At 45.0% G+C, this 23,881-nt stretch overlaps 1 protein-coding gene across 1 annotated transcript in view; it reads left to right on the top strand.

The window, feature by feature from the left end:
* itfg1 (integrin alpha FG-GAP repeat containing 1) overlaps nucleotides 1-23,881 on the top strand; it is a gene marked incomplete at its 5' end in the record, with an annotated part of 222,107 nt that overhangs the window by 135,431 nt on the left and 62,795 nt on the right. Inside the window, 2 exons of the mRNA XM_080520248.1 lie at nucleotides 7,937-8,087; nucleotides 10,346-10,454. Of these exons, the coding sequence (XP_080376374.1) occupies nucleotides 7,937-8,087; nucleotides 10,346-10,454 (260 nt within the window). The remainder of the gene's footprint in view (nucleotides 1-7,936; nucleotides 8,088-10,345; nucleotides 10,455-23,881) is intronic.

Raw genomic sequence — 23,881 nt, 5'->3', positions numbered from 1 at the left:
TCAGCCTGATTGTCACCTCCTGTCAGGACTGGGGTGTTTCAATGGCAACCCTAGAGCATCACATGTTCTTAGAAAGCCGACTTCTTTTTTATATTTAACTATTATTGTTCCTGTTTTGATGCTCGGTTCAGTTCAGGAATGATATCCTTGATGAAGATTCAATAAAACAAAACAAAATTATTCCCCCATGTCTGCAGACGATCTTGATATTTACACACTTTAAACATTTATTGTGAAGACAGGACGTTCCTTCACACAACACTGGTGATTTTTGGTATATCTAAATGTTACATTCTCTCTCGATTGTGTGTTCAAATGTTGAGCGTAAAGTCAAAGCTTTTTAAATACTTATTCAAATAAAGAAAAATTAAATATCTGCTCAAATACAGCAACTAAGTATGTGTACTGGGGTACAGGCATGTGCTTGATGTCTGCAGCTTGCTGCTGTGGTCCTGTCATTTTATTTTATTTTTTCTTCATTTAACCTAGTTTTCTTCACTTAGATTATTTTCTTCGAGTTTGTTGGTTAGCTTTTCACACCCTATACAAGATACTCTTTTTTTTTTTTTTTTTAATCTTGTCAGCAAGTGGAATTTTTTTTTCACTTTGTGTCCATTCCAAGGTGTGTATACATGAGGGAGCAGCTGATGGCGTTGTGTAAGAAGACCAGCTTACGCACGACAAGACCTCCGAATAGTCCCGACCTTCTAAAAGACTCATAGGGTATGCAGAGGGGGAACAAAACACGGAAAAGAGAGAAATGGATCACAACATCGGTGATAATGGAGGTTGGAGGAGAAGAGGCATTTTGAAGCTTTTTTTTTTTCTTTTTTTTGTTATTGTGGTTCTCCGTTTGTTTCTGTTCATGTTTGTGGATGTCCAGCTCTTTGATTTCATGCTGAGGACCCTCATGTGCATCATGATATCTCAACTCATCCTTGACATGGAAACTTCACTCCCACAGTTCTGAGTGTTTCAGTCCCGTTTCAGGAAACATTTTCCTGCTGAGTGCGATACTGAAAGTTTGGTGGAAGTTGTGCGTCTGGCAGCTCTTCACTGTGTCATCAGTGGAATCAAATGTTTTGGATGTGAAAGCTGAGAGTATTTCATTTATCCCATCGAGTGCTGCCAGGACACAGTGCGATGGGTAAAGTGTGCCTGCTGGTGATTACCGGAGCTTGTGTACTTTGTGAAAAGCAGCAATCAAAGCGGCCATTACATAGAGACTCGCAAACAAAAAGACAGGGTGATACAGTAGAATAACAGCCAGGCTGGTTCACAGCTTTCTGTGCCTACTCACTCACTTAGAGGCCTTTTTCCTCACACCATGCCAAGAGTGCTGGAGAGGCCCACAGCACTTCACAAGTACCTATTTGACCATTGAGGCCGAAGCCAGCTGTTGTGTAGCATCAGCATTCAGAACCACACTGAACCAACAGATTGGATGTGTTTTACACACTCTTTGTACTGCCGGGTCTTTGTTTGGTTTTTGTCAGAACTCTTGGGTTTCTGGAGGGCCTCTTTGTGGCTTCTGTAGGGTTTCCATTGGGTTTCTGTAGGGACTCTTTAGGGCTGCTGTAGGGTCTCCGTTGAGTCGTTGTAGGGACTTTTTGGGGTAGCTGTAGAGTCTCCGTTGAGTCGTTGTAGGGACTTTTTGGGGTTGCTGTAGGGTATCCATTGAGTTGCTGTATGGACTTTTTGGGGTAGCTGTTGAGTTGCTTGTAGAGACTTTTTGGGGTTGCTGTTGGGTTTCCGTTGAGTTGCTGTAGAGTCTCCGTTTGATTTCTATAGGGACTCTTTGGGGTCGCTGTAGGGTCTCGGTTGAGTCGTTGTAGGGACTTTTTGGGGTTGCTGTAGGGTCTCCGTTGAGTCGTTGTAGGGACTTTTTGGGGTTGCTGTAGGGTCTCGGTTGAGTCGTTGTAGGGACTTTTTGGGGTTGCTGTAGGGTCTCCGTTGAGTCGTTGTAGGGACTTTTTGGGGTTGCTGTAGGGTATCCGTTGAGTTGCTGTAGGGACTTTTTGGGGTTGCTGTAGAGTCTCCGTTGAGTCGCTGTAGGGACTTTTTGGGGTTGCTGTAGAGTCTCCGTTGAGTCGCTGTAGGGACTTTTTGGGGTTGCTGTTGGGTTTCCGTTGAGTCTCTCTAGGGACTTTTTGGGGTTGCTGTAGAGTTTCCATTGAGTCGCTGTAGGGACTTTTTGGGGTAGCTGTTGGGTTTCCGTTGAGTCTCTCTAGGGACTTTTTGGGGTTGCTGTAGAGTTTCCATTGAGTCGCTGTAGGGACTTTTTGGGGTAGCTGTTGAGTTGCTGTAGGGACTTTTTGGGGGAGCTGTTGAGTTGCTGTAGGGACTTTTTGGGGTAGCTGTTGAGTTGCTGTAGGGACTTTTTGGAGTCGCTGTAGAGTCTCCGTTTGATTTCTATAGGGACTCTTTGGGGTCGCTGCAGGGTCTCCAGAGGGTTTCTGTAGGAACTATTTGAGGTCACTGTAGGGTTTCATTGGGTCTCCTTACAGTCTCAGTAGAGTCTCTGTCGGTTTTCCTTTAGGCATTTGTTGGGTCTTTTGTTTCGCATTCACTGTTTACATGATGACTTTTCTTCAGTCTGATTGAACTGTTTCAGGCTGAGAGATCAGATTGTCCGTGTAGATGAAGACTGAATCAAGTGATCGGATGTCCTCTCATTCAGTCAGTAAATCAATCCCAGAATGCTTTACCATATGATCCGCTTCACAGAAAGTGTTGAAGATGATTTGGGGTGGGGGCTGCGGTTTCTCACGGGAGTTGTCCTCCGTCGGGTGGAACACGGGTCAGCACTGGGAGCATCTTAATCTGGATATGCACAAATGCAGAACTACTTCAGTGTCAATAAAGGCACATAATAATTGCCATAATTACCATATTTTATAGAATGTTTGAACTTGCACTCACATCTTCACAATAGACAAAGCTTGAACTCGTGCACTGCGTGTTTATTAAGAAGAATACAGTATTTACTTCGCAGTCCGCATAAAATAACGTGGCTGGTCACATTTGGCCCTCAGGCCTTGAGTTTGTCACATGTGATTTCTAAAGTGAAACACAGACACTTTCTCCTTGTTGGCAGTCTGATCTGGAAAAGAGAGCAGGTTTCTCCTCAATCCTCCTGTTCTGCTTTACCATGCATCAAGAAGAGTCCCGTGGAGATTTTCCATAACAGACCAAGGGCCTCATTTATAAAGGTTACTGAAGCACAAACTGGGTCCTGGAAGATGCGTATGCAACTTCCCACGCAAAGTTTGTGATTTAAAAAAATAAACTTTGCGGGAGAATATGCGTACACAAACTTTGAACCTTGCGCAGCACATTTTGGAGATAGGGAACCTGGCAGTGCAGATTGTGAGGTGGAGAATTGAAGCCAGAGTCATTGCATACATGTATTATCTTCAAGTATCAGACTTATTGATCCACATGGTCATAAACAGCCACGCTGTAGTGGTATAGATGTTTCTTTAGTGGAACATTACCTCTGAATCAGCAGCTCCATGTTCATATGTCAAACTTCCATCTTCAAATGATACAGAGCGCTGGATAGAAATGATTGATTTTCAATTTTGACAGTGTGTAACAATAAGTCTAATTTCAGAGTAAGCACATAAATAACCGCAGTGACAGCTGCAGTGTGGGTGTGCCTGTGTTGTCGCCAGTCGATGGGACGTCTTTTCTGTTCCAGCTGTTTTTATTAGGATTTACAGCTATAACGTACAAATATACTAAACTGTATGAATACGGTAACAAAGTGAGTCTCTGGGAAAGTCTCATGCAAAAAACAAACTGCAATTGAAATGATTTACAAATGGGTTACATGTAAAATACAGAAATTCTAGATTTTATATTGCTTAATGTATTATAATACATACGTGATACGCAAGAGAGTTTAGTATAATTTTACGTCATGGCTGTAAATCCTGATAAAAGCCACTCACGGTGCAGTCATGCGCTCTGGATACAGTGCTGCTGGAGACAGACGACCTCCTCCTCCACCCTCCGCCTCCAACTATCAAGTGACGGAGGATCAAACACAAAGTCCACTGAGCCTTTTTCACAGTCCCAGTTCAAATATCTAATTCATACATTCAATAAACAGATAAAACTGAACTTTGTTGGTCTGCTGTGGCTCCACCAAATTGTCTCTTTCCCTCGCCGACACTCGGACACACTGGCCGTCACAACCATGGGGCTGTTTTTGTGCCAAGCAGTGTGCTCGGGTACTGCCCCCATGATTTCACCTTCAGATCAGATTCTTCTCCTCCACCTCTGCAGTCACTGATCTCTCAGTGGTTCTCGCACAGCGGTGACGACGCGCTGCCAAACGTTTTCTTTCTTTTCGTAGTGATTCCACTACTGTGACACCAAATAATAACATTTTCCTGGCCTCCACCTCCTCCATGACTATTTCTCTCTCCGTAAAATACATTTTCTTCATCTTTTCTGTCAGGATTTTATGTCAACGGGCTAATTGGGATGCAAAAATATTGAGGAGGCACTTTGCATTGAACATTTATGGTAGAAAGTGGGCGTGTTGAGGGCGTGAGATGAACTGTCAACCTTCCAGGTCGACTGGGATCCATACAAGAAAAGTGCGTACAGATGTGCTAGCGCACACGCAAAGTGTTTGGGGCGCACGCCGTTTTCTGCTTTTGGACGCACATATATTTTTAGTAGGAATCCTATGCAAGGTTTTATAAATGAGGCCCCTGCACATTGAGGAGACTGACTCCAGGAGACTGGATCAGAACCAGTGTGGACTGGAGGGATAGACAGGAAACAGAACTCTGGCTCTGGAGCCTATGAGATCAGGATCTGAAGACAGACCTGGTTATAGGAACATTTTGAGATGATTGGATGGATGGATGGATGATGGATAGATAACTATTGTCGTTCTCACAATTTACATCCGAGATGCACTGCAGAAGGAAATTTCAAATCAAGGTCAATGACAAAACATACATAAAGTACCAGAGATAAAATAAGGTGCCTAAAATGCATTGCAGGAATAAATAAGAGGATTTAAGTTAAGACAGAGACTAAATATGTTTAAACAGTGAGTGTGTGTTCTGTTTAAAAGATTGATAGCAGTGGGGAAAAAAACTAACAGTTTTTGAACCTGTCAGTTTTACATCTCAGGCTGTGGTTCATCCTGCCTGAGGGGAGGTGAGGAAACAGTCCAGGGCAGGATGGGGGGATGGGGTGGGGGGGTCCTTGGTGATCCTCGGTGTCCTTGACGTGCAACGTTTTTCTGCCAAGTCCCCTATTGGTTGCAGTGAAACCCCAGTGATCTTCTCGGCCTCTCTGTGGCCCATGATGTGGTTCATGCTGAACTTTGGACAACAGTTGTGGGTCATCAGTGTGAAGAGGAGGGGAATCAGAACACACCTGTGCTCAGTGAGATGGTGTCAGACTTGTTCCTCCCTCCCTGTACTTACTGAGGCCTGTCTGTTAAAAAGTCCAGTATCCAGTTCTGCAGGGGAGTGCTCAGTCCCAGTGGGCCAAGTTTACTGATCAAATGTTATTAAAATCTGAGATGAAGTCAACAAACAGCATCCGGACCAGAGCATGCTTGTTCTCCAGATGGTCCAGGGTCAGGTGAAATGCAGTAGCTATGGCATCATCTGTGGAGCGGTTAGGATGGTAAGAAAATTAGATTGGGTCAAGTGAGGGGGGTCGGGCAGAGGTGATGGGACCCTTAATCAGCCTTTCAAAGCATTTCATGATTATGGATGTAATGCCAATAGTCAGTCAGGGTGGTGACTGTATGGTTTTTTTTTGTTGAGGTTTTGTTGCATGATGGCACAGCAACATGATATGTGGAGATGTTGAATACATCAGTGAGGGCATCAGCCAGTTGTTCCATTTAGTACACAGCCTGGTGTCTGGTCTGGACCAGCAGCTTTCCTGGTATTGATTCTCCTTAGAGTCTGGTGCACATCAGCCCGGTCCAGACCAGGACCTGCTATTCAGGTTCAGGGGTGGCCCTCACTGCTAATGTGTCATTCAGTGCTTCGAAATGGTTTATTGAGGAAAGTCCTTGCAGCCACAGCCAGCATGGGCGCTGCCACCTTGTTTTTTTGTGTCAGTGTGAACACAGGCTATGTTTTTTCATGCAGAGTTTGTGCTTTAGTGCAATCTGCAGTAATGCTATTAATTTGTCTTCTTATGACTCGTTGTGATGCCTGAAAAATAGAAAACTCCTTCATTTGTCACTGTTTCACAGCTTATAATTTTCCACAAGGCCACTCGACCAAAGTCGGAAGAGTTTTCAAGGTGGGGGACATGAGGAGCTCATCCATCAGCATTTTATCGAGGACTGTGCAGGAGCGTTATCTCCCACCTTTACTCAGACTGCTGTCGGGGAATGTTTAGCTGCAGCTAAGACCCTCATTCAGTCTCTTTGAATAATGGAAAACAGCCTGCATGACAGATGTCTCAGGTTATGGTCTGAACTCGCGTCCACTCGTCACACACTTCCTTCAGGGCAGAATGTTAGGGAAAAAAACCTCAATTCATTATAGATTCAGAGACATCGAGGGCCTTTGTGATTATACTATTTTTAGACCAGCAGCTCTTTTCTTCCCTGGCTCACCGCTGTGGAGATCTTAGAACAGGTACAGGGAGCCATCTCCGAAGGCAGAGGGAGAATCAATCACTCCCAGAATAAAAGGGAGCTGGTGACAACAACTCTGCATACTGCAGGGAGGGGGTGAAATGAGATTTCACATCATCTTCACTACTTTTCTCGTCATGTGTTAACATCTGCAATAAGACGCCAGATGTGGGGTATGGTCACGGCAGCTGATGTGTAAACAATGCACAGCTGTGTGCAGTCAAACTGCGGGTTCCACAGTATTGTGTCCACCACACAAGAACCCATCTGACTGGCTTCAGTTTAACTCTGCAGCAGAGTCCAATAATCCCAGTCATACAGCTAATGTCGTCAGGTAGCATCCTGGGCTAACAGCTCTGTTTTAGTATTCTATATGCGTGCAGCAGCAGAGGTCAATATTTATTCTTGATGAGCTGTGGATGTACAGTATGGACAGCCGGAGGCTGCAGCCGGAGGCAGCGCTCACTTTTTAAGACATTAACATTCACTCATTTACAAAGTCAGAAATCCACCCAAAAATGTAATTTAACCCCGAGTTTAACATGCAAAAAAACATGTAGACGAAAGACTGAATTAATTATTTTGTAGCCGACAGTGAAAACACTGTGTGTAACACAGAGGAACTTAAACAAGCAGACATGAATTCAAACCCCCTCAGTACAAGAGCTTCAGTTTCGAGCTCCAGCAGACCTTCAGCCTGCAAACCACCTCATTGTTTCTGATTAAATATGAAGTCCTGCCCCTGCTGTACTCCTCATTCCTGCTCCATGGCCTCCTTCAGCTGCTATTTATAACCCCCTGTCCTGCTCCGTGTCCTCCTCCTGAGTTGACCAATTTCTTAGTTTTTTGAAAGGTTTCAGTTTGACTTAAGAATAAAGGAAAAACAATCTGCTCCTGCTGATTGCAGCTTTTCTGTCATTTAACAATATTTATACTGACAGAAGAATACAAATGCAATGTTTTCATCTAAACACTCCAATTATCCAGTTTGAGTCCTATGAATTGTCAGGAGGGTTCATGGGCCATGTTTCAGTGATGACTTGATGGATACTGACGACAACAGACTGACATCACCACACAACAGCTGCTGATTTAGAGTCATCAAACTTTGCAACTGATCGAACTTTCACAGATACGTTAGAACCGCCATTTTTGTTTTTGTATTCTCACCAAAATAGTCTCCTGCTACCTGACGAATCCAACAAATTCTGAGCATTAATGAAGAAATGATCCATGTTTTTATGTCTGATTGCTGTCGGTCAGTTTTCTACATGCTAACATGTTTTCTCTGTCTGTTCCCAGTAATCGTCAGGCCTTCCTGTTGGAGAACGTGCCCTGTAACAGCCCCAGCTGCCACAGTGTGGGCCGGATGTTCCACATCCACTGGGACCAGTCCGACCTGGGAGCCATCCAGAACGCCGTCATCGCCACCTTCTTCGACATCTACGAGGACGTGAGTCCCTCTTCTTGTGATTTTAACCCTTTATTAGCCATATGTTTGTATGTCAAAGTATTTCTCAACAGACTGCTTCTCTAACTGAGCTTCAAACAATTCTGGATATCCTGTGTCTGTGAACGGTCTGATCCTCTGGTCTGTGAACAGTCTGATCCTCTGCTCGGTGAACAGTCTGATCCTCTGCTCGGTGAACAGTCTGATCCCCTGGTCGGTGAACAGTCTGGTCCTCTGCTCGGTGAACAGTCTGGTCCTCTGCTCGGTGAACAGTCTGGTCCTCTGCTCGGTGAACAGTCTGGTCCTCTGCTCGGTGAACAGTCTGGTCCTCTGCTCGGTGAACGGTCTGGTCCTCTGCTCGGTGAACAGTCTGGTCCGCTGCTCGGTGATCAGTCTGATCCTCTGCTCGGTGAACAGTCTGGTCCTCTGGTCAGTGAACAGTCTGATCCTCTGCTCGGTGAACAGTCTGATCCCCTGGTCAGTGAACAGTCTGATCCTCTGCTCGGTGAACAGTCTGATCCTCTGCTCGGTGATCAGTCTGACCCTCTGCTCGGCGAACGGTCTGATCCTCTGCTCGGTGAACGGTCTGATCCTCTGCTCGGTGAACAGTCTGATCCTCTGCTCGGTGAACAGTCTGATCCTCTGCTCGGTGAACAGTCTGATCCTCTGCTCGGTGAACAGTCTGATCCTCTGCTCGGTGAACAGTCTGATCCTCTGCTCGGTGAACAGTCTGATCCTCTGCTCGGTGAACAGTCTGATCCTCTGGTCAGTGAACAGTCTGATCCTCTGCTCGGTGAACAGTCTGATCCTCTGCTCGGTGAACAGTCTGATCCTCTGCTCGGTGAACGGTCTGATCCTCTGCTCGGTGAACAGTCTGATCCTCTGGTCAGTGAACAGTCTGATCCTCTGCTCGGTGAACAGTCTGATCCTCTGCTCGGTGAACGGTCTGATCCTCTGCTCGGTGAACGGTCTGATCCTCTGCTCGGTGAACAGTCTGATCCTCTGGTCGGTGAACGGTCTGATCCTCTGCTCGGTGAACAGTCTGATCCTCTGGTCGGTGAACAGTCTGATCCTCTGCTCGGTGAACGGTCTGATCCTCTGCTCGGTGAACAGTCTGATCCTCTGCTCGGTGAACGGTCTGATCCTCTGCTCGGTGAACAGTCTGATCCTCTGGTCGGTGAACAGTCTGATCCTCTGCTCGGTGAACAGTCTGATCCTCTGCTCGGTGAACAGTCTGATCCTCTGGTCGGTGAACAGTCTGATCCTCTGCTCGGTGAACGGTCTGATCCTCTGCTCGGTGAACAGTCTGATCCTCTGCTCGGTGAACAGTCTGATCCTCTGGTCTGTGAACAGTCTGATCCTCTGCTCGGTGAACAGTCTGATCCTCTGGTCTGTGAACAGTCTGATCCTCTGCTCGGTGAACATGGCTAGCAGCTGCTCAATAGCATCCTTAACTGTTTTGGACCAAGTTAACGCTTCGTGAGGACTGCAATGGATTTGGGGAAAAGCTGTCAGATTATTTGAACTTTAAAAAACTTCATGCCAAGCAGAAAAGAGAAATGAATAAATCCTGCACCGCAAACAAAGAATATTTGATCTCTTTAATGCAGCAAAGCGGATTACGGCTGAAGCTTACTTTTGACACCGACGTCAACAAAATAATTTACATTTGTGTTGTTTTCATTCACACTCACACAGTAATGCTGTGGTTTGGGAATGAGGACAGGGCATTGTACTGCTGGGATGAGTTTTTCATCAGGGATACAGTTAAGAGCACACAGAGCTGATTTGCTCTCTCTAAAAGCCAACAAAAGACAAATAAGTGGATTTTCTGTGCGTGTTGAGGCTGGGAGGGGGGGGGTTTGGGGTACTGTCTGCATTCACTCTATTTTATGGGGAAGGTGTGTGGATTCAGTGCTGCAAGACACACCGACATGCTGTGCACGTAAAAAAAAACCCTGGTCTTCACTCTCCTACTCAGTGAAACATTAGTGTGAAGGAATCTGCTGGAGGCGTTCGTCTTGTACAAATTAGTTGCAGTCAGAATGTGGAGGTTTTATTCAATCTAACTCGCGTCTTTTTATCCAACACTCTTTTACTCTAATTTCTAAGTGAGAAGGAGGAACAGGGATGAAGCGATAGCCCTCTGGATCACACATGCAGTGTGTGAGAGGGATAAAAATGTACATCAAAAGACACACACACACACACACACACACACACACACTGTCCCTTATCTGTGTGCCTGTCTTCATTTGCAGGGTATATTAGACATGCTGGTTCTCAGCCAGGCGGAGGGCAGACACGACTTGATCATCCACGCTTTGAAGAACAATTTTGAAGCCGACGCCTACTTTGTCAAAGTGATGGGTGAGTGATTAGTCCCCTTCCTCCTCTTCTTGCCTTCATGCAGACAAACCAGCACAATGAACAAGTGTCACGAAGGAGAAACTGTCTCCACCAAAACAGTTTCCAGTATGTGTGATCAAGACCCTGTTTCCGTGAAAACACTAAACTTTCGTTCTGTGTGTGTGTGTTTACGTGACAACGGTTCTCAGAGCCACTGAAAACACAACTTTCTGAAAACAGCTCCCAGAGTGGAACTTTTTGAACATACTCTGACTCCGTGAAAATGGGGAAAATACAACATTTCTGAAAATCTGCTCCTGGTCACCACGGTCATAGTAACTAATAGTTCTGCACATGCTCAGTAGCTGGACAATTAAAACTGTTTTTTTTCCAGAGTGTCATGACTCCCAGTCCAGATTCTCCTGGGGCTTGGTAGTTTTATTTTGACAAAGTAATAACAATCATACTTAGTCATCTGTCCACGAGAATGTCCGTGTTCTCCCGTTGTTAGTGTTTAGAGCGGATTGTTCTCAGCTGGATGTGTGTGTAGTTTCATTATTAAAACAACAAACAGCACCCACTAGTGGCCCAAGATGCAACCTACCTGGTTTTCAGTGTTTCTACCATTTCAGCTGAAACTGATGTTGTTAAAATGTTGCAGTGTAAACACAAAATGTTCCTGAAACAAAAACGATGCATTATGATCTGAAACATGTTTGTGTAAACAAGGCCTGAGAGTTTTGTGTAGTTTCACTTCCTCTTTGGAGGCGCCGCAGCTTTATGTGTCAGTGTTCATTTCTATATGATTTTTAATGTTGTTTTATCTCTTATCTAGTTTGAGATGAACATGGCTCTTAAATAAAAAAAAATGTTCAACAAGTGGAAGAAGCATGCAAACCTGTTGCCACACAATCAACTGTCATGCGGAATGACAACTAAAGTTCATGGCTGGGGAATTGCTGAAATGACTAAAAGAGCTAAGAAAGCTAAAACTGATCAAAATAATTGATTTCAGTAGCTCTTAATTGTAGCTTTTAAAATTCACAAAAGAAACATAAGCTGGAGTTTTGTTAACTATGTGACCTGATGATACAGGATGTGTTGACTGTATTGTGAGGGTGAAGCATGTGTTCATGGGAATTCATGGTGGAAAGGTTTCAGGCCTCTAGTGTGGAAGAAGTCACACCATTGAGCAGAAGAAGGTTTCCTCTCCAGGCTAAACACAGACGGTCTATCTATCAGCAGCTGTTTCACTCTTTTCTTCTCAGTCGGTGGTGGAAAGAAATCCAGCAGAGTGAACACTGTGCTGGATAAACTGTCTTTCCTAAACAGGACACTGTAGAATGCAGTGAGTTGTAACTCACATCAACCTGTATTTTGCTTCGAGGACACAACATGTCAGATGTTGGAACCGGCATATTTCACTGTTTCATAGACTAAATGTTCACACAACCTAAAGAATGGTTCACATCCTATTTCACTGGCACTTTAAACCTGTTATTGTCAAACCATGTCTGACTGTGATTAGCTGCACGAGCGTCAATATCTCCTCTCACTCACCAAGAGTTTCATGTATTTTTGGCTCATCGCTTCTGCTTCCCCCCGTCAGTTAATAGATTTTATTGCTTTTGTTGTTTCTTGTCAGTGCGACAGTAAAAATCCTTTTGAAGTCAAAACGTTGGTACAGCTTTCGTCGCTCGTGACATTCAAGAAGAGCAGAAATAGTTTCCACTCCACGGTGGTCTTTGCACAGTTTAATTTGTCACTCTGCTCGGCTCATTAGAGGAAAAGCAGCACTGCTCATCCCTCCGTTTCAGTCGGTGAACAGTTGTTTTGTGTTGTAGGAGAAGGAGGGGCTGGATTCAATCTCCTGCTCTGTGGATCCTGCACATCACAAACATACAGCACCAACTCGTATCACACGGCTCATTCATGAAACTGAAGCAATGAAGACTTTCTGGTGAAACAGCAGCTCACACTTTGATTTGTGACGAGAATGAAAAGATTCTGTTACTGCGTCGCCTTCTTCCATGTTCAGTGACATTTTTATGGTGCCATCAGGTTTATTTTTAGTTCTGTATATAATCTTATTAATATCTCATTAGTTAAAGGTTTGTTTCTAAATTTTGGAGTAAATAAACGTGTTTATTTACTCCAAAGCATCTTCAAAAAGACCAGACACCAACAACAATGTCTTTGTCTTTAATTAGAATTCCCTCACACTTCATTCAATCATCCTGTCAGTCCCTGTCAGGGACTTTATGAAAGTCACACACATGTCTGACTCGTAGCCCAAAGGTCATGAGTGCGATCCCTGGCCTTTCCACTGTGTTGTGTCTTTGAGCAAGGCACTTTGCTCCAGTCAGCTCAGCTGTTTAAATGAGTACCAGCATGTTCTGGCGACTGACCTGCGATGGACCAACATTTCGGAAAAGTTGCATTTTACCCCGTTTTCACGGAGACGGAGTGGAAACCTTTTCAGAAATTGCGTTGCCATTGGCTCTGAGCACCATTGTTGTGTAAACGGACCCAAAATGCCACAAAGTGTTCTGTTTTCACTTGAAAACATTGAGTAAACAGGACTTTAGATAGAAACAATTCAAAATAGTAATTGATGAGCATTTGTCATCGGCCAAAGCCCACTGAGTTTTGAGTATTAAAAGGCAGCTCGGTGTGTAGCCAAGCATGTACAGTATATCTGGATGTTGGTCCATATTTAACAGGATTATGTCTTTATGGCTCATCTCAGGCCTGAGCAGCATCTTGATATGCATAATCAGAATCCCGGCAGATCCTGCTCTCTCAGGGAGGTCTTCTCTAATGTACTGCACATGTTTGATGTGACTGCTGTCTGCCTCTTCAGTGACGCATTGCAGTGATACGGTTGCGCTGGACTCTAATGGATGCTGCTGCGCATCCTTTAATTACAGGATGTCAACATTGTAACAGCATTAGATTGTTCACAAAGAGCTGAAAACACTGAAACATTATGTGCTTGTTCTAAAGACCAGAGAACTGTTTGTTCGAGAATAGTGAGAAAGAAAGGACACAAACAAACTGACATCTGACAAGTTAATCCACTCACTGCAGACCTGAAGGAACAGATCGGGAACTTCACTTCTACTGACTGGAAGGGAGTTCAGTGCAGTAAAGATCTGCCAGCAGTCTAAACCTGTAGCAGCTTCACTTGAAAGTACTGTAAGCTGTATTAAATAGAAAAGTCCTCAGTCTAACCTTCACACAAGAGACTGTATCAGCCTCCTAACTGACACTGGGAGGAGACTCTGAGAGCTGCAAACTCCACCTCCCATTTTACTTTTAGAAAATATGGCCCAGGATGGAAGGGGGGCTGCCCCCCCTGCCTCACTCTGGGTGGGCATCAGGGGACTCGGGTATCGGTGGCCGCTGTGCCGCGGGGTTTGCAGCAGTTCTCTGCGGTCCTTCAGGTGTCCTGTGGCCCACGGCCTGGGGTGGTGTCAGTCTGCGGAGACCCGTCACACCTGGACCAGGCTTCAGCACTCTTTTGGTAGCCTCACCTGCATGGGTGAAAGTCACTCTGAATCTTGACTAAACCATGGACATGCAGAATCCCCACAGGACTCAATGGGCATAGTTTGAAAACACTGGTTACCGTATTTTGCGCACTATAAGGCGCACCTACATTGATTGACTGAATTTACAACTTTGTTCATATATAAGGCACATCACATTATAAGGCGCATGCAATAGACCAGTGGTCAGCAACCTTTATAGCTCAAAGCCATTAGGTTACATTTTCCACTGATTCTAACACCCAGAGAGGTTCACACACTTTATTTTGATAGTCCTACCTGCAGCCTATGCCAGGACGACACTACACACAAAACCTTCTTCACTGCTGGTTGACAACTTACAACTACCGGTAATAAACTAAACTACATGAACTAAGCAACAAAAACACAACACAACACAATTATTACCGACACCACAAACCAAATATAACCCCCAATAATTGCATTTAAAACACCACAAACAGAAACTCCCATAATTCATTGCAGCTGTCGGCTGCACTGAGGAGCACTGAGGACGGCTGCTTACCGTCCAGAGGTGGTCGCTGCAAGGCATGATGGGAATTCATGTTTTGTGTTGTTGGAGGTTATTGTGGGTTGTTGTTGGGCTTGGTGTTGTGTTGATTGTGTTTATGTGTTTTTGTTCCCCAGTTTAGGGAGTAATTATTTCATCTAGTTTATTTTGGTTTGTTAGAATGTTGGTGTGCAACCATGAGTGATGAAGGTGTTGTGTGGAGTGTCGTCCGCTCTGAAGATCTGGTTGAGAAGTTAGAGTTGTCAAAATAAAAGCTTCTGGTTGTTCAGCTGTCAAATAACAGTCTCGAGTAGAGCAATCTTCCATATATAAGGCGCACCGGGTTATAAGGCGCACTGGCAGCTTATGAGAAAATTTGAGTTATTTAGGTGCCTTATAGTGCGGAAAATACGGTAATAATATCTGTCATCACACAGAGACATGACACTACCCTCCCAGGCCCAGAGTAAGCAGATGTAACATACAGTGTGAACATCCACCTTCAGGGAGGGCTGGCAATGGTCACTAAAGAGCAAAAAAATAAACAAAATAGAAGTGAAAATGAATAAATAAATAAAAAAACAAAAGGAAGCCAATGATGAGAAGCACATAGTGGAGGATGTGATCTCTCCTGGTGGTTCCTGACAGAACTGTTACATCAGTTGAAAGGTTTTTAAGCCGATATTGCTTCACCCTGATAATAGGGCATTACAAAAGTCTACTCTGGAACTACCAAATGCATGGGTTAGTTTTTCAGCATCACTGAGTTGACATGTTCCGGATTTTAGAAATATTATGCAGGCGAACAAAGGCGGACTTGTTTAATGTGGGAGTTGAAGGATCAGTCCTGGTCTAAAATAACTCCCAGGTTCCTCAGCTGTTTTGGCTCAAATATAATAATCTGAAAAGTAGTTTTTCAAGTTGTAATGAATGTTTCTTAGCATGAGCCACGCAGTTTGGCTAGTAACCAGATTTTTCCAGTTGAAGGATGCTGTGTAGTAGATGTTCTGATGATGAACGTGTGCAGTAAATTAACTCAAGTTTCAGTGTTTGTGCCCGTCTGTTTGAACGTTCTACTTCTCCTGATGCTCTGTCTTTTGCCCATTTTACTAATTTGCTCTTCAGTGATGCTCAGAAGGCTGTTTGTGGGGATTGTAGGTAATGAGAGTTAGGGAAGAAGCAGGGAAAGGCATGAGCCTCTGCATGTTCCTCTGCCTGTCAGTGAAAAGCCCCGAGGCTCGGAGGAGAGAGGCAGCTGGTGGCTTCATGTGAATCTCCTTTCTCTCCGGGCAAAGTGGGCTCACAACCACCCTGCAAATTGTTAATCTGTGAGGAAATTATGTTTTGGAGGAAATGCAGTAAAATGAGAAAAGTTCTGAATGTGAAGCACTTGTAAAAGCAGGTGTTGTATAATTGCAGTTACCAGCCTGTGTGTCTTTGTGTTGACCTCACCTTTCCTCCTGCTGCCAAGCACGGCTTCCTTCTGGAGCTTTACCAGGAAAACCTCTGTATTCTTTCCTAAACGTCTTTTTCTTTTTTCCTGAAATGCCTGGATGTTTTTTCCTGATTCTCTGTTTCCCTTAACCACCCCTGTTTTGTTTTTATTTAAATATTTAAATGTCGGTAATTTTTTTCTAATTCCGTCTCCTCAGAATTAGCTTCTTTATTTTTTCTGTATTTTTTCCTAATTTTCTCTACATTTATCCTCAAACATCTCATTTTTTTTCCTAAACATCTCTGTATTTTTTCGATTAAACATGTATTGTTCTCATCCCTCTCTCATCTCGCCCTCGCACTTCAAACAGCAGACACAGAAACAGTCCCACCACAGGATCAACACCCGCTAGCCCCCTTCTGCCTCGCTTTTGTCGCTTCTTATATTTTGTGATGTGAATATTTCGACTGTTCAGTGTTTTCTATTTCCACACACAGTGGGCAGCCACAATAAGGTGTGTGTGTGTGTGTGTGTGTGTGTGTGTGTGTGTGTGTGTGTGTGTGTGTGTGTGTGTGTGTGTGTGTGTGTGTGTGTGTGTGTGTGTGTGTGTGTGTGTGTGTGTGTGTGTGTGTGTGTGTGTGTGTGTGTGTTGATCTCAAACGGACGTGAGAGGAAGGCAGGCGTCTGGTTTGGGGCTGTGACCATGACGACCACTAGAGGGGCGTGGCGGCACGTGGAGGGAGCGCGCAATGACTTGTTGCGACCACCAGGTGGGCGTAAAGAGCGATTGCAATGACCCGTGCAGCCACGAGAGGCGCTCAACTCGCTCTTCCTGGGGACGCGGCGGTTGCTCGGCGATCTGATAAACAAGACGTCCGTCGCACAGGGGACGCTCGGAGCAAGCGGTCTCACCGGGGAAAAATCATTACTGCAACGCCGGAGTTTAACTTGATGTTGAGACATGCAGTCTCGCTCCCGTGAAAATATGCATGTATCACGGCGGCACAAGTTAGCGGTTCGGATGCTAAATGTGGCTATGTGGAGAGCTTATCTCGATCAGTTAACACACGCGGCTTCAGGCTAATCTGGCAGCGCTGCCGAGACAAAGGCTCTCTTACGGTTCCATTGCGCTGTGTGGTACAGCACCGTCCGTGGGCTGGGCTGTCATAGGGCCTTGTTTCTTTGCAAGGGAGCCTCAGGTTTGCAGCGGCAGAAAGACCACCGCCTGGTCTTTCTGCCGGTCCGTGGAGCGCATTGTAGCTGGGGGTGGGGGGGGGGTGAGAAGATACGGCTTTGCGTCTGGCTCCCAGAATCCACAAAAAGAAAAAAGGATAGTCCAAATGGTGTGCTCTACTCGCCAACGGGCTGAAACTTGGTTTGGTTCTTGTGGTCCGCTGTATGCTCTCTCGGTCTTCCCGGTGATGCCGAGACGTGCTCCCTGCTTGGAGACCGTGGTGAAAAGCGGGAGGCAGTTGGTTGGGAGACAGTTTGACCAAGTTTGCATTCCGGACACCTGTGGTGTCTGAGTCGGGTTCGACCAATGATAGGGATTTTCCAACCTGGGGATTGTGGCCCTCAGGTTGCTGTCCTCCCCCTATGCTGTTTTATTATCTTCCCATTGTTCCTGCAGCCTCTTCTTTGGGGGAGAACTGCTTGAAGGAGAGCATGGATAAACACGTGCGCACGTCAGTGTCGCTCTTCTGTTGAACGGGAGTTCAGATGAGTTTAATAACCCGGTGCCACCATGAACCCCCCAGAGTTTAAATGTTTATTTACCATTCCTTTCAGCTGTGACTGATAGCAGAGCTAATAGCGTTACCCTGTAATGAGACTGGGAGTGTGAACTTGATATTCAGTTTTGACACGCGGTGTCATCCTCTGTGTCTTCGTACACCCTCTTTTCTGGAAGACTCAATCCTGTTTTCTCCACATGACACCACTCGACCCTCCCTGCACATTATGGAACACCCGCTGGAGGATTGACTGCGTTCACGGAAACACACTGACTTTCAGCATAAATTCATCACAGAGCTCGGACAGTGGCCTGCACCCCTGCTGGGCCGCTCACACTGAGCTGACCTGAGCTGCTACAGCTCTGACATCTTCCACCACCTCACACACACATTGCCTCAAAACTCCTGCTTTTGCAGCCATTAATTATTCAGGCCCAGGCTGGAGCTTTCTGAGGGCAGAGGCACACAGAAGGAGGTGTTATCAGCTGGAATGTCATTCTGCAAAACAGTCCAAACTCTCTGCTGTAGCTGAGACCTGCACACCGTCCCTGTACAGACCTCAGACTCTAGTCCCGTTTACGACAATGAATACGAGTGTATCCGCAAAAATGTCTTCACTTTTGGGGGATCCGTTTACGCAACACCAGTGTGCAGAGCCACTGTGTCCGCACATTTTTTATACCAGCTCCCAAAGTGGAAAGATGTATTCCCTCATGCAGAGATTGCCGGAGGCTACGGAGCCTGTTTCTGCGCATGTGCATCTCTCCCCCGCCCTCCTGCTCTTCCAGTTGTAAACAAACATGCCCCCATAGTGGTTTGACTCGTGGTCCATCGTCTTGTTTTATCATCTGTATCAATAGTTTTATATTTGAGACTCACCCCTGATAGCATCTGATGCGTCATCTGTCCATACGGATGTTGGGTGCTCTCCGTTTTCTTCACATTTATCGACATTAATGCTTGTCCGAACGCCCAGGGCAAGTTAAAACCTTGCTTGGGCTAGTGAATCATCTGCCCACCTTGCCCAAATGGGCTAGTGGTTTTTTTGGCTATATTTGATTGTTTTTTTTCTGATCCAACTTGCGGAGATTTTAGATCCACAAAGCCTCGTCTGCTTTACTCTTGTTGGAATGGCTCCACAAGTGTTTCCCTGCCGCTGGCTGCAAAATGTGGAATGGATTTCCTGAAGGGAGGTGGGTCTCAATGAGATGCGGTGTAATGAGTCAGGAAAACCATTCCACAGTTTGCAGCCAGCGAGCAGGCTAGGGAAGTAGCACTGCGGCAAGCCAACCTTTCATGACAACATGTCGCCGTTTGGATGTATTTTATACTCAAAACACCACAAAGCATCGACGTGGATGTTTGCAAAGCCTTTGTAAATACAGGAACAATGAACAGCAGCTCCTCCGCTGTCACAGGCGATTCACACCTCATTGAAGCTGCGTCCTCCTCCACGCTAAACTCCCTGAAAATAGTACCAATCATTTGTTCTGCCATATTGCTGGAAAAATCTGTTTGTGCTGCATTGCTAAATAATTTCTCCAAGGATTAATGAAGTGATTCTGAGGTTTTAAAGGTAGAACAAGTTTATTATGAGATGATGATGTCACGCAGACTCCGACATTGTCCAAACTGAACAAAAATAGTTTGGAATCTTTCCTTGTCTGACCTTCTACTAACCTCAAGTTGTCTTTTGACAGAATACAGTCATACATTCATACATTTCATACTTTCCTGTGGAGATGAGTTTATTACAGCCTCATATAAAATCAACAATAATGATAATAATAATATTCAAGCAAACAGAGCTCCGCTATCGGAAAAGTATCAGTATCGGCAGATATCCAAATTCAGGTATCGGGATTGGATCGCAAGTGAAAAAACATGGATCGGTGCTTCCCTAATACAAACAGTTGTTTTAAACTATTCTAAGGTGAGTTAAATGGCTGTTAATATGTAAATAAATTAAATATGTAAATGAACACTGACAATTTTTAAACAATGTAACAATTCAGAAAATATCTCCACTTCTGGTGGCCAGCGTTTTTCTCTTTTCCTAAAGTTTTTTATATTTCACTCCAGGATATCTTTATATTCTTGGAATGTGTGATTGTATAGATGGCAACAAGGTCTCCTCACACAAGTGTCCAGGAGGCCTCCATTACTGTTGTGGTTGCTCGTTGCTCGTTGCTCCGGCTCATACGTAGTCGGAGCACACGGTCCGCCAAACAGACAGGCCCCGCCTCGATGGAAGGCGGTTCTACCTCAATGGAAAGAGGTCCTGCTTCGATGGAAGGATGTTATACCTCAAAGGAAGGAGGTTATACCTCGATGGCCGGTGGTCCTGCTTCGATGGAAGGAGGCCCCGCCTCGATGGAAGGAGGTTTCACCTCAATAGAAGGAGGCTCTGCCTCTATGGAAGGAGGTTCTACCTTGATGGAAGGAGGCTCTGCCTCTATGGAAGGAGGTTCTACCTTGATGGAAGGAGGCTCTGCCTCTATGGAAGGAGGTTCTACCTTGATGGAAGGAAGCTCTGCCTCTATGGAAGAAGGTTTCACCTCGATGGAAGGAGGTTCTGCCTCTATGGAAGGAGGTTTCACCTCGATGGAAGGAGGTTCTGCCTCTATGGAAGGAGGTTCTACCTTGATGGAAGGAAGCTCTGCCTCTATGGAAGGAGGTTCTACCTTGATGGAAGGAGGTTCTGCCTCTATGGAAGGAGGTTCTGCCTCGATGGAAGGAGGTTCTGCCTCTATGGAAGGAGGTTTCACCTCGATGGAAGGAGGTTCTGCCTCTATAGAAGGAGGTTCCACTTCCCACCTTCTCTGCATCTTCATAAAAGTTGTTCGAGTGGCCGCCTCCTAAGTGTGATGTTGCAGGTTCGATTCCAGTCATCACGTGTCCACATGTCGAAGTGTCCTTAAGCAAGACACTGAACCCCCAATTCCACTCAACTTGCCTTGCATGGCAGCCCCTCCACTGGGGTGTGAAGGTGACCAACGATGTGAAGCACTGTGGGACTGCTGAACTTGTTGAAAAGAGATATACAAGTGAAAACCATTTACCATTTGGAAGAGGAGTTTATATTAACATTTATGAGCATCCCAATCATTCAAACTGGAATTCAGATCAAACATCCTTGAAAATATTTACACCCATGTATGTTTTAATTTACACATAGCAATGAAGATCCACAGTATGCTGAGCAGAACAATAAATACTAGCGATCAGCTCCGATCAGGTTTTCTGCTGTCGATCACCGATTTTTTAATTTGGTTATGATGAGTGCCACTGGCTAGATGATTTGGAAAAGGGGCTGTGTAATATTTACGTCATGGTAGCACGTAGCGGGGCTCCAAATGAGAGAGTCGTCAGAACCTGGTGTGTTCCACCACTGAGAGAGGCTGGTCATCTCCATGTCCCACGAATTTCCCTGGTGATTTGCTGAGCCTTCTGACTGTCACGCTCATGAGGACAAGTATTGCCAAGCGTGAGCTGCGTTAATTGCCATACGACGGCCGCCGTGAGCCTGAAAAACTCACCGTACTCCATCAAGTGTTTGTTCTTCAAATGTCGGATCAAATTTGTCGTGTTGAAGCCTTTAAACGTGCTTCCCCCGCCAGGTAATTTTAACTTTACATCACTCTTTCAGATCTTAAAGTTCCACACGGCCGACATGTTTGTTGTTAGTGTTTGCAGCTGCGCGCCTGCACAGTGTGAAGGAAAGGGAGAGTTTTTTTGTGATCGGCAATGAAAGGCATTGATTGGCAAACGCCGATCACATATTTTCCACTGAGATCGGCCGATAATTATGGGTGGCCGATCGATTGGAGCAGCACTATTGAGTACACAGTGGATGTTTGGTAGACAGATGGAGGGGTGATTAGTGTGTGTGTGCGTGCGTGCGTGCACGTGTGTGTGAGAGAGATTAAGAGAGAGTGACAGGCAGAACTGTACCGGTTGATTAGTTTCCTGCTCACTTTATAGGATGCAGATTAGCTGCTTTGGGAAACATCTGGGAGATTTTCTCTCTCAGACACACACACACACACACACAGTCCACATCCTGTTTCAAGGCTCTCCCTCTCTCTCTCTCTCTCTCTCTCCCCCTCCCCCTCAACTCTCTTCTCCTTCTCCTCTCTCTCCCTCATTGCTCTCTCCTCTCTCTCCCTCCTCTCCCTCATCTCATATATCCTCTCTCCATCCTCTCTTTCTCATTTGTCTCATCTCTCACTCATCTCTCCCTCCTCCCTTTCTCATCTCTCTTCTCTTTCTCACCCCTCTCTTCCCTTTCTCCCTCCTCTTTCTCCTCTCCCTACCTCATCTCAGAGAGAGAGAGAGAGGTGTCCAAATATGATCCAAATATTTTCCAACTGTTATGAGATTAAACCAGCCTGAGCAGCTCTACCTAGACAGTAACATGATATTCTAGATTAAACCAACATGAGCAGCTCTATCTATACAGTAACATGATATTCTAGATTAAACCAACATGAGCAGCTCTATCTATACAGTAACATGATATTCTAGATTAAACCAACATGAGCAGCTCTATCTATACTGTAACATGATATTCTAGATTAAACCAACATGAGCAGCTCTATCTATACTGTAACATGATATTCTAGATTAAACCAACATGAGCAGCTCTATCTATACAGTAACATGATTTTCAAGCAAGAGTATAAATTAGCAGGTCTGCAATACAAGGAACCCCCCCCCACCCCACTCCACCCGACAGCGGAAGAGCAGAGTCTAAGACCCACATGGCCCAGCACGAGCCCAGCTGGAAGCCAGCAATTAGGGAACACCCAGAGACAACGGACACTCATATTTATATAGAACACGTACGTGCGCGCACAGGCAGACCCGGAGCATGGCAGCAGGGGCCAACCCGCCCCAGCGGGGGGAGGGACTCTCTCTCTTCTCCCTCCTCTCTTTTTCCCCTCTCTCCCCCATCTCTCTCATATCTTTTGTCACTCAGCATTTTCATTGAGCCACTTTTCATCTCAGTCAATCGACATTGAGTTTATTTACTTGAAGTGTGTCAATTTGCTGCGGCTGTCAAAGATTTTTATATATCTAGAAAATCATGTGTCTGTCTTGATAGTAGTGCTCAGGCTGGTTTAATCTCATAACAGTTGTAAAATATTTGGATCAGTGTGGTTACTGTAAAAAAAAATCTATGTAGCACTAACAAGGGTATTGTATTTATCTCCCCACCCAGTCTATCTCTCTGTCTTTCCTCTCCTCTCCTCTCCTCTCCTCTATCCTTTCACCCCAACCGGTCAGCAGAAAGCCGCCACCTCTGAGTCTGGTTTCTGCAAAAGTTTATCCCTGTTAGAGGGAGTTTTTTCTTTCCACAGTCGCACATAAACCTGCTTGCTCATGTGGATATGTTGGGCTTTTCTATTTTCTCTGTTAAAAGCACCTAGGAATGACCGTGTTGTATTTAAAAATGTTTTTTTAAATACATGTTCATACGTCTTTGCATTCAAGTGTTGTTTCAACAGCATACAAGATTCAACAAGTCACCTTGGACCAAAATACTACATGTTCTCCATTTGCATCATTTTGCAGCTTTCACACGTTTTTATGAATTCACTGGCAGTGTCGCTAATGCGAATGTTGCTTCATCACTGCTGGATGACTGATCAGGTCTCTGTGTTGTGTGATGTGCACTACGGTCACTAAATGAATCAGTCATCAGTAAAAGGATTAGAAGCGTAACTTTTTGTTAAGAAAGCAGTTCTTTATCCTGAGTGCCAGATTCAACCTTCTGGTAGGTGGTATTACTGCGCTTCATGTGTGAGCCTTTCGGCTGTATTTTTCCCTAAGTTGTGACCTGATGTGTAAAGGTCTCATATTATACAGTTTTTCAACAATTTCACATCGGTCTCTTGTGTTCAAAAATGTAGTATCCAAAGTTTATTTCCCCAAATTCAATCCAAACCAAACTAAACCAGTTTGAACCAGTTCCAGAACGAACAAATTAATTTGTTACTAAATTTGGCCATATGTCTTGTTACTACCAAGCAGCTTCCGGTCAGTCCTGCTAACTGTCAGGGTAACTGTTAGGATTTGTCATCGTACTGAATTTATTCAGCCTGTTGCTCTGCATATAACTCAGAGCATTTCTGAAGCAGCTCATCACAAATCTAGTGTTGAATGTCTCCTGATGTGAATGACCCTTGCATAATATTCAAGGACACAAACCCAGA

Source organism: Blennius ocellaris (assembly GCF_963422515.1).
Source record: "Blennius ocellaris genome assembly, chromosome: 1".
Classification (NCBI taxonomy): domain Eukaryota; kingdom Metazoa; phylum Chordata; class Actinopteri; order Blenniiformes; family Blenniidae; genus Blennius; species Blennius ocellaris.
This window is presented reverse-complemented; position numbering and strand designations above follow the sequence as displayed.